General features: G+C 39.9%; 2 protein-coding genes across 2 annotated transcripts in view; both read left to right on the top strand.

The window, feature by feature from the left end:
* The window catches only part of MPHOSPH10 (M-phase phosphoprotein 10 (U3 small nucleolar ribonucleoprotein)), a 20,129-nt gene extending 15,559 nt beyond the window's left edge, over nt 1-4,570 (top strand). The window contains exon 13 of the mRNA XM_009994520.1: nt 4,539-4,570. The gene's annotated coding sequence lies outside the window, so the exon portion shown is untranslated. The remainder of the gene's footprint in view (nt 1-4,538) is intronic.
* Nucleotides 1-12,464, top strand: part of FAN1 (FANCD2/FANCI-associated nuclease 1) — an 18,382-nt gene extending 5,918 nt beyond the window's left edge. The window contains exons 4-14 of the mRNA XM_009994398.1: nt 1-41; nt 994-1,227; nt 1,747-1,878; nt 3,175-3,283; nt 4,006-4,125; nt 5,672-5,836; nt 6,739-6,907; nt 8,468-8,571; nt 10,797-10,991; nt 11,367-11,495; nt 12,327-12,464. Of these exons, the coding sequence (XP_009992700.1) occupies nt 1-41; nt 994-1,227; nt 1,747-1,878; nt 3,175-3,283; nt 4,006-4,125; nt 5,672-5,836; nt 6,739-6,907; nt 8,468-8,571; nt 10,797-10,991; nt 11,367-11,495; nt 12,327-12,464 (1,536 nt within the window). The remainder of the gene's footprint in view (nt 42-993; nt 1,228-1,746; nt 1,879-3,174; nt 3,284-4,005; nt 4,126-5,671; nt 5,837-6,738; nt 6,908-8,467; nt 8,572-10,796; nt 10,992-11,366; nt 11,496-12,326) is intronic.
* The last annotated feature ends 3,148 nt before the right edge of the window (nt 12,465-15,612 follow it).

The raw sequence follows: 15,612 nt of genomic DNA, 5'->3' as shown, positions 1-15,612 counted from the left end.
AGCAGGAGTCAAGCTGGCATTGGAACAGTGATTTTAAAAAGGTAACTCTATTTATAGTTATATTTTGCAGTTGAATTTAAGGTATCCTTCAAAGGACTCAGACTAGATGCCATCTGAAGAGGGAATGCATTTAGTAAATTTATGAATAAAAAAGGGCAGCATTGCATTTTAACTCACAATGGGTCAAACAGAAGAGTAGATATTAGACTTTTTTTTTTAAGCTCTGTCATGCTTTCCAGCTCTGGGCATAGTTACCCATCTCCAAAGTTACTCAGTTACACAGAGAAACATTTCTGCATTGTTTAAGGCAAAATCAGTGCAGAAAAACATGTAGGAAGACATACGGAAAATCATTGCCTATTAGAGCATCTATCTGATGTCCATTTGCTGAGTGAGCTCTTTTCTTATAATTAGAGGGGAGCAATAATATATTTTTTTTGGTGATTGACTTTGTACTTTAGCATAGAGCCTCCTTTTTGGCAATATTTTTAAGGCAAAGATTGTTTGCTAGACAAAGTGTTCTTTCTTTCTTTCTTTCTCATGAAATTTTTCCCTGTGGCCATCACAGATGTGTATATCAGATGCCCTTCACTTTCAGCTCTTCTAGGATCCAGATTCAGTTTCAAGATGGCAGTCTGCCCTAAAAGGAGTGATTACAGCATGAAATTACAGCTGAAATACATGAGATCAGAAAAAATCCTATTGTAAATCTGTTCTGTCCTGTGGACAAGTAAAAGAATTCTTATCTTGTATGAAGAGGCTAGGTGGAGATAGCCTACAACAAGGCATCTCAACCTGTGGTCTGTAAACATTCCCTAACAGGAAACCACCTCTTGTTCTTGTTGGTGCTGCCTGACATAGCAAGAGGAGTGGCTGCTTATTTCAAGGAAAGTCAAGTTTATACAAATTGTCCTCATATTTCATTCAGTATATTTGAATTTTATAAGTGTGGGTAAAACCCGTTTGTTACAATTGTTTTATTTGTCCTTCCAGGGTGAAGGACATGGCTGGAAAATCTGTCAGGGTCTGTAAAGGCCCTCGAGCTCTCTTCTCTCGAATCCTGCTGCTATTTTCCCTGCCTGAGGCAATGGAGGATGAAGAAGCAGGTAGTGCTGGTCAAGGCCAGCTCTCCACAGTCCTTATGGTAAACATGGGGCGTCTGGTATTCCCCAGTTACACAGTAAATAGGAAAACACAGGTCTTCCAGGACAGAGAAGATCTTATCAGGTAGGGGGTGCTTTGGCAGTTTGGAAATCTATTCATTTCTAGAAAAGCTTTACTTCAGTACTTGTGTAGGCAAATAATAATTAATCATGTGGAACTCCAGATGTGAATAGATAGAAGTGCACTTTTGCAATGCTTTTAAATGCATTTTGTATCCAGGCAGGACTTGTAATTCACAGTGGCTTGAATTTTGAACCAAAGTAGCATATTTCTTTCCTTCATGATCATCTGCTGATGAAAGTTGTTTCTTCCTTTGCTGTGATGATAATTAGAATGGACTCTGAACAAAACAAAAAGTGCAAGTTTATGAGTAGTTTTAAATATAATGTATCTTGTTTGCATAAACTCTGCTGATTCTACAAGATTAAGAGTAAAGTTGGTTGCATGGTTCAATGTCTTTGAAGACTGGAAGAGAATTTATGAAAGGTATTGTATGGAGGATTTATTTTGATTTTCTTTATGGATTTCTTTTGACTAAATGCTTTCTGAGCCTAATAGAGTTATTATGTTTTTTCCCCTTAGGTATGCAACTGCTGCTCATCTGTCAAATGATATAGCCACTGCAATGGTAAATGGGAACTGGGAAGAAGCTAATAATCTGTATATGTCTGCTAAAGAAACCTGGAATGAACTGAAAAATCACCCCTCTTTGAGGTAGTAAACTGGAAACTAGCTTAGTGTTATATTATCTTACTTTTTGTACTTTTCCTTTTGAGGGAGGCTTATAGACTAGTGGTATTATTTAAGCCTGATAAATTTAGAAGCTTTAATGTTCTTTAAAGCTTTGAACTTCCTGGGTTTTTTGTTTAGCTTTTAAGTGATTCTATGAAAAGGCCTTTTTTATAAAACCTTGGGAACGCATTAGTAGGCATGGATAAATCACGAAAACATTTCTGTTCTGTGTCCCAGTGGAGGAGAACAAAAGTTTTTTTTTTTTTTCCCTTGTCATAGTTTGTTTTCATGGCTTTTAAACAAATAGAAATAAGCAGAATTTTAAATGCACTGTGAACAAAAGAATGTTTGCAAACGTTGAAAACATACTGGGTTATTCATCTCTTCAGACTTCCAGGTGGGTGTCATTTAGGAAATGTTACTAAAGAACTGAGAACTGAAATAATATGTATTGTTTTTCTTTCAGTTAATATATTTTCTTACTTAATTATAGACCAAAAGTTAAAGTCTTATGTCAAGCAATAACATCAGAAAAAACTTCTTTACAGTGAGAGTGACAGAGCACTGGAACAGGCTGCCCAGAGAGGCTGTGGAGTCTCCTTCTCTGGAGACATTCCAAACCCGCCTGGATGTGTTCCTGTGTGATGTGCTCTGGGTGATCCTGCTCTGGCAGGAGGGCTGGACTAGATGATTTTTTGAGGTCCCTTCCAACCCCTAAGATTCTGTGATTATAACAATTTTCATGGCATCTAATTTAAAATTATTTTCATAGCGGGTCACTTGGAGGTCCATTCCATTTCACAGTGAAAACAGTGGGAACACCTGCTTTGATTCCCACAAGACTTTCAAAAGACTTTTCTTGAAGCATGGAGGTGCCTACCCAAAATATTTTAGTCTTCTTTTGTGGCAGGACATGCCTGTTCTAGCCTTTTTCTTTTGTTCACCTGCGTTTGTAAAGTTAACCTTCTTACTTATGAGAACAATTTGGCAGTAACAAAATTTGATATAATACATTATGATTTTGCATCTGATACAGAACTTATTAACTAATAATTCCACTGCTATTGAAACCAAAATATGCTGTGCAAGTGTATCTTGCACCTGCTGTCTCAGCTAAACTATTTCCTCACCCTGATTTTGTAGCTGGGATCAGTTCAGTTATGATATATAAGGCATTTATTTTTTTTGTAAATGCTTCAGGTACAAGTATTCTTAGGAAGAGATTTTCAGAATTTAAATTGCCTTCATTAAATTGATCTGAGCTGCTGTTACTTCCAGCTGTCACAGAGCTTTGCCTGAGTTCCTGCGACGCTTCACAGTTGGCTGGGTGTACACAAGAATGCTTTCTCAAGGTGTTGAAATTCTGCAGAGACTTCACATGTATAAGGTAAAGTGGTGAAATGAGTAGGAATATGTGTATAATGTAGGGTTCTACATCAGTTTGCATTCCTGAAGTGGCTGGAAAATGGTGATAATGTTTGCCAGGATGTAACGCAGTTCTCTTAACAGGTTACTTTTCAGGAAAAAGAGCCTTTTTTTCTTTCTGCTTTAGGAAGTTTTAAATAGTTTTGATTTCTGCTTGTGCTTTGGAGATTTTCCATCTGTAATATACTGTAAGACTGTTGCTGATATGTTGTTTCATTATTTCAATATATCTGTGTTTCACTAGTTTTGGTTATTGCTTGTAAATAAGAAAATCTTGGAAGAAAATTCTTCTATGAAATCCCTGCCTCTTCACCTTAGGAGCTAACGTCTGCAGAGGCCACTGATTCAGGTGTTGTAGCAAACCACATGATTCTGAAAAATGCTTTGCCTCTGCAAAAAGGCAATAAGTAGTATTCAGGTCTCTTCCATACAATAATGAATACAGAAAAGACAAAATCACTATATTTTTGGCAGTTGATCTTTAAGTTTACATCAAAATGTCTCTGTTCTAGAGTTTTTAACATGTACCCATGCACCTGAATATGAGTAAAAATGGAATTTGAATTGTGCAGAGAGTAAGTTTTATAGTACCCAATAATTGGAAGGCAAAGTGGCAAGCTAATTATATAATGAAACTTCAACTTGGTTTTCTAACTCAATGAAGATACAATCCTGTTGCTGTAGGAGGCGGTGCAGCAGCTGAAGAGTCTTCTGTCTCAGGATGTGTATTGTACCGACAGCAGAGGGCGGTGGTGGGATCGCCTGGCTCTGAATTTACATCAGCACTTGAAAAACACTAAGAAGGTACCTTCATACCTGTGCTGTAAATTGGAAACACTGTAGTCATTGTCTGGAAACATTTTTTAAAAAGACTTCATATGAGTGGAGTACATTAGAAACAGCAAGGTAGGCTCTCCTAAAAATGCAAATATTGATAGGAATCCCCAGGTTGCCTGGCAACCAGTCTCACCTAAGAAACTGTGTATTGAGTGTACCCTCATCCTTGGTTGGCCTCCTTTTTCTGTTGCATGGAAGAACAACGTTTGGCCTGGAGGATGTATGGACACACCAGGCAGCAGCTTCCTTACTGCTCTTGCCTTTTAGCTTTGCCTAATGTGTGAGAACCAGAGAAATTTCTTGCAGTAAATACTTCTGCTTCTGAACCTGAGTCATGAAGAGGCCATATCTGGAATGATAAAAACAAACATTGGAAGGAGCTTTTTAATGCTTGAAAAAAAAAAAAAAAAAAAGGTTAAGTGAATTAAGTCCTTGGTTAACTGTTGCCAGTGGGGAGAAGGTTGTATTCTGTATCTAGACCAGTTTTGGTGTGGGGTTTCTACTGTAAGAGGTCAGGCAGCAGACAATCCCATTTCTAAGCTGGTACTTGTACACAGCTCTGGCAGGGTTATCAGTCTTCAACAGCATGGTCCTGCATGATAAACCATAAATGACCACTATTATACTGGTAAAGAATAACCTTAATGAATAACCTTTTAGATAGCATGTGTTACAGCTGTTGTTCATCCCAATCTGTTTAATTCTCTTAGGAAGGCAGGGGAGGGGAGAAGAGGTTTTGAGGTAATCTTGTCTTGGTAATCTTGGCTAAGAGGCCTGAAACTTTGCCCATGTGTTACAGCTGTTGTTCATCCCAATCTGTTTAATTCTCTTAGGAAGGCAGGGGAGGGGAGAAGAGGTTTTGAGGTAATCTTGTCTTGGTAATCTTGGCTAAGAGGCCTGAAACTTTGCCCTCTTCCCTTCCAGTACTACACACACACACACCTGGAGGGTGTGTTTGTGCAAGGAAAACACAACACATTACTTGTGCAGTGGTTAAACTTGCTAGTCTGAAGTCTGAATGATGCAGTTCAGGCTTTTAGAAACACTGTGTACGTGTAAAAAAATCTTTGAGTTCCCTAAGTGATTCATAAACTGGCATGTAGCCAAATGAGAGAAAAACAACCATATGGGGATGGCAAGGATTATTGTAAATCTCTGTGGAACTTTCTGGCAGATTTCTGCAGCAGAATACAAAGGAACCAGAGACAACTGCAAGCTGCAGTACAGGTTGTGCCTTTGAATTCCTTCTGAGCCATCACCAGCTCACAATTACCAGAGTAATTTCTCTTTACTCGAACTAGTGCCAGTTTGAATCCAGAAGCCTAGCAGTGCGAAGTAGTACTTACTAGTTAGAACTTCAGCATGTAAGTAAGAAAGGTGGTCCAGTCTTACATGCCGTTTTTTACATTCACATTTTTTGCTCCTTAAATCACTTGGTGTTTTGGCCTTAGTCAGAGCAGACAGACATGCCCAGGTCTGGCTGACTTGCTGCTTGTCCCCTGCTCGTTATTAGGCCGTTGAGAGCATCCTGAGGGGGCTGGCGGACCCGCGGGTGCGCACCGGGCACCGCCTCGCCCTCTACCAGCGCGCCCTGCGCATCAGGGACTCGCCCAGCTGCAGGCAGCTTAGGTCCCTGCTTCATCATCTGCCAGGCATCGCTGTGGAGGAGGTGACACATGTAAGTAAAGTTGCTGGTGTTTTCTCAGAAATAACCACTCATGAGGTCTTTGTTTCTTCAGACAAGAAAAGTGGATCTGGGAGACTGTTGGTAGGCAGCCTCTGACTTATTTGTGCTGCAGGGAAACAAATACAAATGTGTTTCTAAAACAAAAACCTCTACTGAACAAATATTTCTACTTATTTAAAATGGTCAGCTGAAGTTAGTCAGCTGTACAGTGAGGTCATTTGTATTGCTTTACTGAGTAAGTGTCAGCTCCACTAATTTACAAGCAACACTCTCAGAACCTTTCAGGGGCAAATCAGTGCATTGCCCCTGATGTCTTCAGGCCAATAGTAACCATAGCTTCTTGTCAGCACTAGATTAATGCCTCAAGAAGTGCAAGGTTATTTTAGTAACCTTTGGGAGTTATGCACTTTAAATACATGCTATGCAAATATGCAACATGAAGCACTTGCATTTTTTTTAACTCATTCTATTCATTATTGTTGCAAAAATAATTGTATATGGGCAAAGCCAGAGCATAGCCTTATTTTTTTCCTCAGCCTCCTCACTGCGTATCTCCCTACAGCCCTTCTATTTCTCAGTCCAGAAACAGCCTCCTCCATCATCTGTATTCATTCTTCCTGGTCTGCTTGTTAGAAGGACTGCATTCCTATCTGCCCAGGATTTTTGCTAGTATTTTTTTTCTGAAAAATTTGCCAGGTTATAAATGCTGATCAGAATGGTTTCAAGGGAATGGCAGGGTAAATTTTATTTTATTGATTTTTGGAAACAAGTCTAGTTCTGATTTTAAGAAAACTGAAAAGCAGGAACGTGTGTTTTAGGATAGATTCAAATTCCTAGGGTAAAGTTTTTAAAATGTGATGCTGGAAAGTAACTAGTTATTTTACTATATTCAGGTTACAATCAAAGGCAAGATGTGTCCTCAGATGGGAATGGGAAAATCTGTATTTCTAATGGAGGATACTGGTAATGAAGAAGGAGGTGAAGACTTCAGTGCATCCACAGTCATGTGCTCAGTTGAGGAGCTGGCATTGACTCATTACAGGCAGAATGGTTTTGATCAGGGTAATAGTAACTTTATTTTTGTACAGTAGAATAACTGGGAGTAAAGAACCAATTTCCTAAGTAGTTTAGTTAATAGACCAGTTTTATCTGATCTAAATAGACCAGTTTTTAATGTGATTCTGTCTCCTTCCCAAACAGCTCTAATATGCCATTTCCTTACTAAGAATGCCCTTAATATGTATTTTCCACCTGGCCTGCTTCCTGGCCTTTCATTATTTGCTGCTGTCACACACCTAAGGTGGTATTGAAATGTGTTTGGAAAAAATCCAGTGATAGTTCTTTATCTCTTTGTCTTTGCCTTTCTTATCAGTGAACAGCTATTTTATTTGTATGGAGTAAAAGGTATATAATCATACATGTATAATAATACATACACACTATACTATATATTGTGTGTAATGAAATAACTTACAGCATACATTCTGTCATCCATATGAATTATATGTAACATTACATATTATATATAGTATATTATACTAATAACAGAACATACATCAGAATGGTTGCAGTTTGTAGGGAACTCTGCAGGTCACCCTGTCCAAGCCCCATGCTCAAGCAGGGCCAACTGGAGCCAGTTGCCCAGGACCATGAGCATCTCCAGTGATGGAGACTCCACAGCCTCCCTGAACATCCTGTGCCAGTGCTTTGTCACCCTTACATTGAAATAGTGTTTCCTTATGTTTATATATATATACACAGATACATGTTTTTATATATTTATGTTCATATATATGTGTATGTCCCTATGTATGAATACATACACATGAACACATACACATACATGACAGTAGCTGTTATTTGGAGTCTCACTGAGCATTGGTCTGCTGGTGAGTGAGTGCTTTTGCCTTTCCTTCCTTCTCATTCTTTTCCCTTCCCCACCCTCCCCACTTATTAAATTGCCTTTAACTCAAGCCATTGGGGCATTATGGGTTTGGTGGTTTGTTTGGGGTTTTTTTGATTATTTTTTTTTCTTCACTTTTGCCCATCCAGTTGTCTCCCCCAGCCCACTGGGTCAGCAGGGGTCAGCAAGTGACTGGGTGGGTGGGCTTAGCTGCCATCCAGCACCAACCCACCACAGGGTTTTTTTAATATATACGATATATGCACATGAATGGTGGTGATTGCTTTTTGCAGCACATATATGCATAAAGGTATATATGCATACATAAATACATATAGGTATAGCTGTATTCATACATGTGTACATCTGTGCGTATATGTATAATATAAACAATTTATAGATACAAAATATTGTTATTAATTTATTCCTTTTTTAATGTAAAAATTTAAAAATGTGTATTAAACCTGATTGGTGGCAGGGCACAGTGATTTAACCCCACACTGTAAATGAAGGCCACTAACCAGAAAGCATTAGCAAATTGCGGAAGTAATAAACTGCATTTACTAGTTGCTGCTGTAATTTTGGTACATACTGACTTTTAACTGTTTATAAACTAGAACCTAGCATGTGTCTGTTCTGGATCAGGGTGATTTAGTACATTTTCTTACGAGATTGGTAGAGAAATTAATGTTTCCATTTTATTTACTTTGGCCCTTCAGGTATTCATGGGGAAGGCTCAACATTTATTACGCTCTTTGGTATTCTCATGTGGGATATCATTTTCATGGATGCCATACCTGATGTGTTCAGAAACTCCTATCAGGTAGGTTGGAAAGGCTTTCTTTAGTCAGTTTCTTTACCTATTGCTATAGACTCTGTAACCATGTTAAAAACTTACTTGAGATTAGATTAACATTTTATTCTGAGGGACTTTCCAGACAGGCAGCAACTGGTTGCCAAGGAACCCTTTAGTAACAAGCCCAACATAACAAGCAATGAAATAATGCAAACAGCAGGAGCTAAATCTGGATTGACTGTCAGATGGGGGGGGGGAATTCATCTGGCTAAATGTGCATGTCCTGTGTCTGAACTCACCAAAGTTTTCCTTAGAGTCAGTGGAAGAATCCTGCTCTCCCATAGCATGGTTCATCTCATCTGAAGGTGATGCATTCTATTTAAAACAAAGGTTTAAAAAAAGTTCCTTTTCAGTAGCCTTTAAAAGGAAGTCACAGTTTTAAGTTCAGGTTTGTTAACACCCCACACCTGCTTCACCCCAACATGCTTATGCTTTTGGGATCATCCTTTTTTGTAAAAAAAACCAAGGAAACAACACTATACTATCCCCCCACACTAACACCTTGCTACACCCTAAGGTTAATGAATTAATGATCCTAGGTGACCTTGTGGCTTGTTGCTAAATGCTTTACATCCTACCAATTAAAACTGGAAAGATTTAATAATTGCCATTAGAAAACTTGATCACCTACTGACATATACGAGGAAGACCCTAAAAAGCCACCTCAAATATAGCACTAAAAAAAGACCAGACAATTGTCTTATTTCTTCCCCTTTAATCCATTGCTTCTAATTGCAGCCCTGGCCAAGAGGTAGACCAGGCAGTGCTTTCCTCGTCCTTAACTGGATTTATTTGTACTATAGGAAATTAAAGGTTTGTATCAGTATGAGCTGTCTAGCTTAGGTAAACATTTCTTCTTCCCCCCCCCTTTATTTTTTTTTCACCAGTATTAAGTAAAAATCCTTGGTGTGGCTGAGTCAAAGACTACTGGTGGTCATTAGTGAGCACTACAATTATTTAATTGGTGGAGAGGGAGCTATGTTCCCTCGAGGCCATTCATTGTACATAGTCCCTTAAGCACAGGCTGTAAAAAGCAAACAATAGAATTATTTTATTAGGCTGATAGAACTAAACTCAAACCCACGAATACGAGTCACTGTCTGTCCCACTAATCTGATGTTTAACCTGTTTGTTTTGTTTTATTTTATGGTGACATAGATTGTGAGTCTGTGTACAGTCATGTCTTGAAATAATTTCTTAAGCCACGAGCACTTGTTTATAATTATGTTCCTGGTCACATCCACAGAGAGCTACTCTGTGATGACAAGAGGCAGATTACACAAAGTAATGGCTATGTTTGAAATGCCTTTTACTACTAGATTCTTGTCTTTATCCAACCAAGTAAATTTAGGGTTCAAAACTGGTTGCAGAAAGAAGTGAGATATGGTTGTGCTTCTTGCTTTGAAACTTTGAATTGTGAAGTTAAGGCTCATAGACAGGGCAGGAATGGGACTGTTGGAGCTCCAAAGGTCATACAAATATTGGTAAATGGAATCCATACAAATAACGTGTTTTTTGGTATAGTAGCTGCTATCCTTGTAAGGTGCTGTAATCATATTAACATCACGTGTTAAAAGTAGTTATTCTCCTTTCAGTGCACACTGCCAGTCGCTGTAGATCTTGCCTTGCTAATACATTTCCCTTTTTATAATCTCAGTCATTTCTAGGATGTATTTTTTGTGGGATTAGCTGTGGCTGCACTTTGTGTAGGGCTGAAGTTTGCCATTTTCTAAGTGCTCTGCATTTGATTTTTGAAAAGCTAGAACAGGGCTCAGCTTGATAGCCTTTTTCAGCCATGGGCAGAATGGGATAATTGCTGCACTGACTTCATACACTAACAAGCTCAGTGCTGTGGTGCAGGCTCTGCTTTCAGGTGGCTTGAGTGACAGTTCCAGTTTTGTCATTGCTTTGTTCTTCCCATCTCGACCTGCTCACTGTAGCTGTGCAGGCTTGAGTCCAAATCCTGACTGGAGTGGTACTGCTTGGGGGACTAGGAGAGCAGATGGCTGTTCTAATATATACAAAGTTTCCTCTTTAATAAAGGTTTATGTGGTGGATGTGGTCTTATTACATTGACACAGTGTTTGAGTGACTGGGTGGTTAAGAAAATACAAAGAAGGGCATTGTCATTCCTGGAATCACTGCTGGAATTGCTGGCAGCTTCTCAGAGCTGTATTTACCTTTTGCTACAGACGTCTCCCCTAGATTTATACACAGACAGCTTCTATGAGAACAGGAGGGATGTCATTGAGGCCAGACTCCAGCAGCTGCACACAGCTTCCTCAGAGACACTGGCAAAGCTGATGGCTGACACCTGGACAGCTCAGGAGGGAAAAGCAGCAGCTCTTGTTAGCTGGGGGCGGTTTGCTTCCCTCCAGCAAGCTCAGGTAAGGAGCTGTGGGCAGAATGGGCAGAGGGAGGAGCTGTGTGGCACATCACACCTGGCCAGAGGGTGCTCACAGGTTGTGCTGGGGCGCTGAGCCAAGACTGATGGTGGGAGGGAGGAACTGAGCAGGGACATCAGTACAAGTCTCCCTAATCCCAGTTACTGTTACTTTTTTATATGTTTCCTGCAACAGTAGTTGTTGGTAGCAGCGGGGAAATTGCTGTAGGTAACATCTGTCTCAATTCCTTGTTACATGTGACTGAAAAAGAAGCTGAGGTGGGCCATCCAATATTCATGTGAGAGGTGGGAAATGGCTGTACAGGAAAGTTATTTTAAAAAAGAAAAAAAAAGCTGACTACCAAAGCTTCTCTTGCAGAGCCTTGTCTCTTGCCTGGGAGGAATGTTTCTGAGCGGTGTTTTCAGGCGACTTTCCAAAGATCTCCGCCACTGCCGAGGGGGCCTTCCTGACCTGGTGGTGTGGAGCACACAAACCCACCAATTCAAGGTACATTGGGAGATCATAGAGATGGTGCTCAGCTGAGCCTACCCTTGGGTATAAAGCCTTACAGCTGTCAGCCCATACAAATTGCATTTTCCTGTCATGGTGCAGTTAAACCTGCTGCCCATCTGCCCAGCAGCTCTGGCATTTCATCTGCTATTGCAGCACATTTTGCCGTAGCTTTAATGGACATAATGAGAAACAGCAGGAGGTGGCTAGATATTGCTGTAGCTTAGGTCTGTTGTAGCAAGAGTTACTAATGTCATCAATTAACAGAAAACTTGAATATAAGACTGTAATGACCGTGTCTGTCTCTTGTTAAAAAAAAATAAATGTGGAGACATTTAAAAAATAGCCATTATTTTGTGTAATCTGCCTCTTGTCATCACAGAGTATCTCTGTGGATGTGACCAAGACCATAATTTATACGGAGTAAACAGTCATGGTTTGTGTCCTTCATGGTAGTGGAGGCAATTGGATATGCCTCAGCTGCTGGAGCAACTTGTCACACGTTTCTAAAACACAGCTCATCTGGTAAGTTGCTGCCAATTATCAGCTGAAACAGATGAGGTTGTAAATGATGGGTTGTTTTTTTTTGAGAACCATGGCATTTTCATTCACCAGTGCCTCTGTGTGTTGGTGGATATTTACTACATAAAGTGTCATTCTTACAGGTAAACTTTGGGGTGTAAGTTGTTAATTTAGCACCCACCAGTCTTTCCATCGTGCTAAATCAGTATGATTTTTGTTTCGAATAACAGCCATGAAAGAATACTTGTATTAGTCTGTGGGAGCTCCCCCACAGGCACACTACTAACCACCCACCTTTCCTTGTAGCTGGTGGAGGTGAAAGGTCCCAAGGACCGCCTGTCCCCCAAGCAGACACTGTGGCTGAGCGAGCTGAAGCAGCTGGGGGCTGAGGTGGAGGTTTGTCACGTGCAGGCGGTGGGAGGCAAGAGTCAACGCCTCAGCTGACAAGGAAGGTTTGATCACAGGGGTGACTTGGGTGTTGTTGAAGGAACTGGCTTCACACACACACGACTGGCTGCTGCTTATTAAAATTAGTTTCTTCTAAAATTCTGGTTTCTTGGAACATTACTGTAGTTACTTTTAGCACAAAGCATTCTAGAAAACAGTTTGAGAAGACTGTCAGTGTGTTTTACTGTAGGGCACGTTGTGTTCAGCAGAACACATATACAACTCGTATGAAAAGTAAGCTAGGAGTTTTGCTCAGTGAAGAGAAACAGCTGCAATGACACTGGTTCCAACTGACAACATCTTCTAAACAATGTAGTGCATCAGGCCCTGATCATTTCCGTGTTGCCTGTGTAGCCCAAGTAAGACCAATAGGCTGTGCAAGTTTCCTTGCAAGGCACAAGTTGAGCACCTTCCAAGTTCTGCCAGGCCCAGCCTGGCTCTCCAACTGCCCCCACTTTGCATTATCTATTTGCATTTTTCACTTGAGTATTAAAAAAAAAATTGATGATGGCATAGGGCAGTCATAAAACTTTTACAGTGCTGTTTTAATGTGCTGCTATGTATGAAAACATCATTTATTTCACAGCTCCTCTTCTTCTGAATACCTATGTTCTCTGTCTATCAGGGAAATGTTTCTGGCAGCAGACAGGAGTGAGTCAGGGCCAAGGTCACGCAGCATCTCACACATTACCCTAAGTTTTGCCCCGCATAAATTGATGTGTTTTCTCATTCAGAAGTGTCAGTCAATTGAACTGGAACCAAAAGGAGGAGTTCTCTTTTAAGACATGAAAATCCTGGGTATTTGTCTCAGTTTTAACAGCCAACATCTTTTCTCTGGAGTCTTCAATCTCATACTGAGTAAGTTTTCCTGAAATTGTGCTTACCATGCAAAAAGTAGACACTGTAACAGAATATAGCAAGGAATTAAGATCATTTGCACATCTTTTTTATTAATCATCTTTCTACAGCACAGTGTCCCTGCTTTTCTTGGAAAAAAAAACCACACGCCCCCCTAGTTTTTTTGTTAGAGGAAGTGAAAGAAAACCGCCTGGTTTGCTGTGGAAAGGTATGAACTTTTATTTAGTCTACTTTACTTCACATTCACAACTCAGCATCAGGATTTTATAATCTCCCTGACACTGCTACTTTACTCAGTAAATCATTTATCAGGCACAAAGGTTTTACTTTCAGTTGAAATAAACTCTAAACCATCACAGCAACAGCATTAGAAACCTACTGCCTAAAGCAACTGAGGTACAGATTTCTGTCTCTTATGTTAGAGGCAAATTTAAGATCTTGCCCTTTGCTTAAATACATGTTAGAATTTTTTTGGTTTTAATGTCTGTCCATCTGAGAGTAAGCCAAAACCTTTGCCCCACTTGCTACATTTTCATTAGAAATACAAGGCAGTTAATAGCAAAGTGGTTTTGCAGGCAGGTGCACTCGTGCAGGCCTGCGTATAAATACACACACACACACTTTTCAATGCATTTCTGGAATGAAGGATCTCTTTGATACAAGGCAGCAAAGGGCGACTAGACTGGCACTGCCATGATCACCAGGCCTACAACACGACCTCTCAGTGATTAGTGACACCCAAAGTACACGTCAACCACATCAACCAGCTGCTGCATTTCATCCCGCATGGGTTACAGTGTAGTACAAATGGTGTAACAGCCAGTAACAGCCAAAATAGTGCACGTTTCTAGAAACAGACAAAAAAAGGTAAGATTCCTGGTAGTTTCTCTACTCTGGCAACTCCAAAATGGCATTAACAGTATCTTACTTTAAATGGTGAACAGAAATTAAAATTTGAAAATGTGTACATATATACACACACACATATATTACACCTGCATGTCAGTACTCTGTACATAGAAGTTAAAGACGTACTCACCCCCCAAAATTGCTTTTGAAAGTTATTAAAGATGTTCAGAGCAGTCTATACTGACTATTGATAAGGCAACTGCAGAGTGGAGAGTATGATAACATTTAGTACCTGTCTTTCAAAAGTAAATTAAAAAAATTAAGATGTTTACCTTAAGAGGAGGAAACAACAGGCACAGGCAGTTCTTCAGGCTCCTCAGCAGGGGAGTCCCTGCAAACACAAGGAGCTGAACCTTCGCTGCCCCCTTTCCTCACTGCAGCAGCTGCCCCCCATCTCTCCTCCCCCATGCTTATCACCATCTCAGCCCTGCTTGCCTCACTCCCCTTTTCAAACCGTGTAAAATTTATTTTTAACTGTTTGGCAAATAGGTATTTAGACAGGTTTTGCTTATTATAAAGGCATATTATTTTTAACCCCCTCCCATGCTATATATATATAAAATACAAAGACCATCTGCAGCATCTGTACACATCTTAGAACTGAAATGTAAAAATGTCTGAAATCTCCTTAAAAAAGACAATCCTGTTTAAATATAGTACCCATTTTTTCCCCAAAAGGTACTAGCCTAAATATTAATTTTTATTTTATTTTTTAATTCCACCAGCTGCCTGCGTGGAGTAAGTTATTTACACATTTTTGGTACCTTTAAACCAAAAAAGTTAGACTTTTAAGGAAAAAGAAATAAAAACTAAAAAGACACCATAGCTTTAACTGTAATAGTAAAAAGAAAAAAAAAATGGTACCAAAAGACACTAAGCACACAGGTTGAGGTCTTTTATGTCAAGTATCAGGCCAGGGAAAGCAGTAAGCTAATGAAAAAAAAAAAATAACCACAAAAGCAAACTAATACCAACCTTTGAATAACAAATTGAACAACTCAGATGACTGCTCTGGAAGCTTGTAAATAAACACAACTGGTTTGTGGACCATTTAACATGTTCAGGCCATCTTGCAGCATAATGAGGCAACTGAGGTGAACACGCGTTTTTCCTCACAAACAGTTGACCAGACCTGATCTGTCAGCATTGTGTCATAACATCCACACACACATACAGCTTCTTTGCATAAAAATAGTTTTGGGGAGTTTGTTTAGTTAAAAAAAGAAGCCTCCCCTTCCCACCTCACCTCACCCTTTCCAAGGGAACCACTGCTTGTCCCTGGCAAAGGGCACACAGGGCCAGACACCGCACACCCCCTGCAGCCTGGGGGAAACAGGGTCCTGTATGCACTGTATTCCCTAGCACAAAGCCTGCACCT

The sequence above is a fragment of the Chaetura pelagica genome, unplaced genomic scaffold (assembly GCF_000747805.2).
Source record: "Chaetura pelagica isolate M959 unplaced genomic scaffold, ChaPel_1.0 scaffold222, whole genome shotgun sequence".
Taxonomy (NCBI): Eukaryota; Metazoa; Chordata; class Aves; order Apodiformes; family Apodidae; genus Chaetura; species Chaetura pelagica.
The sequence above is the reverse complement of the archived record's forward strand: the minus strand, read 5'-3'. Positions and strand labels throughout refer to the sequence as shown.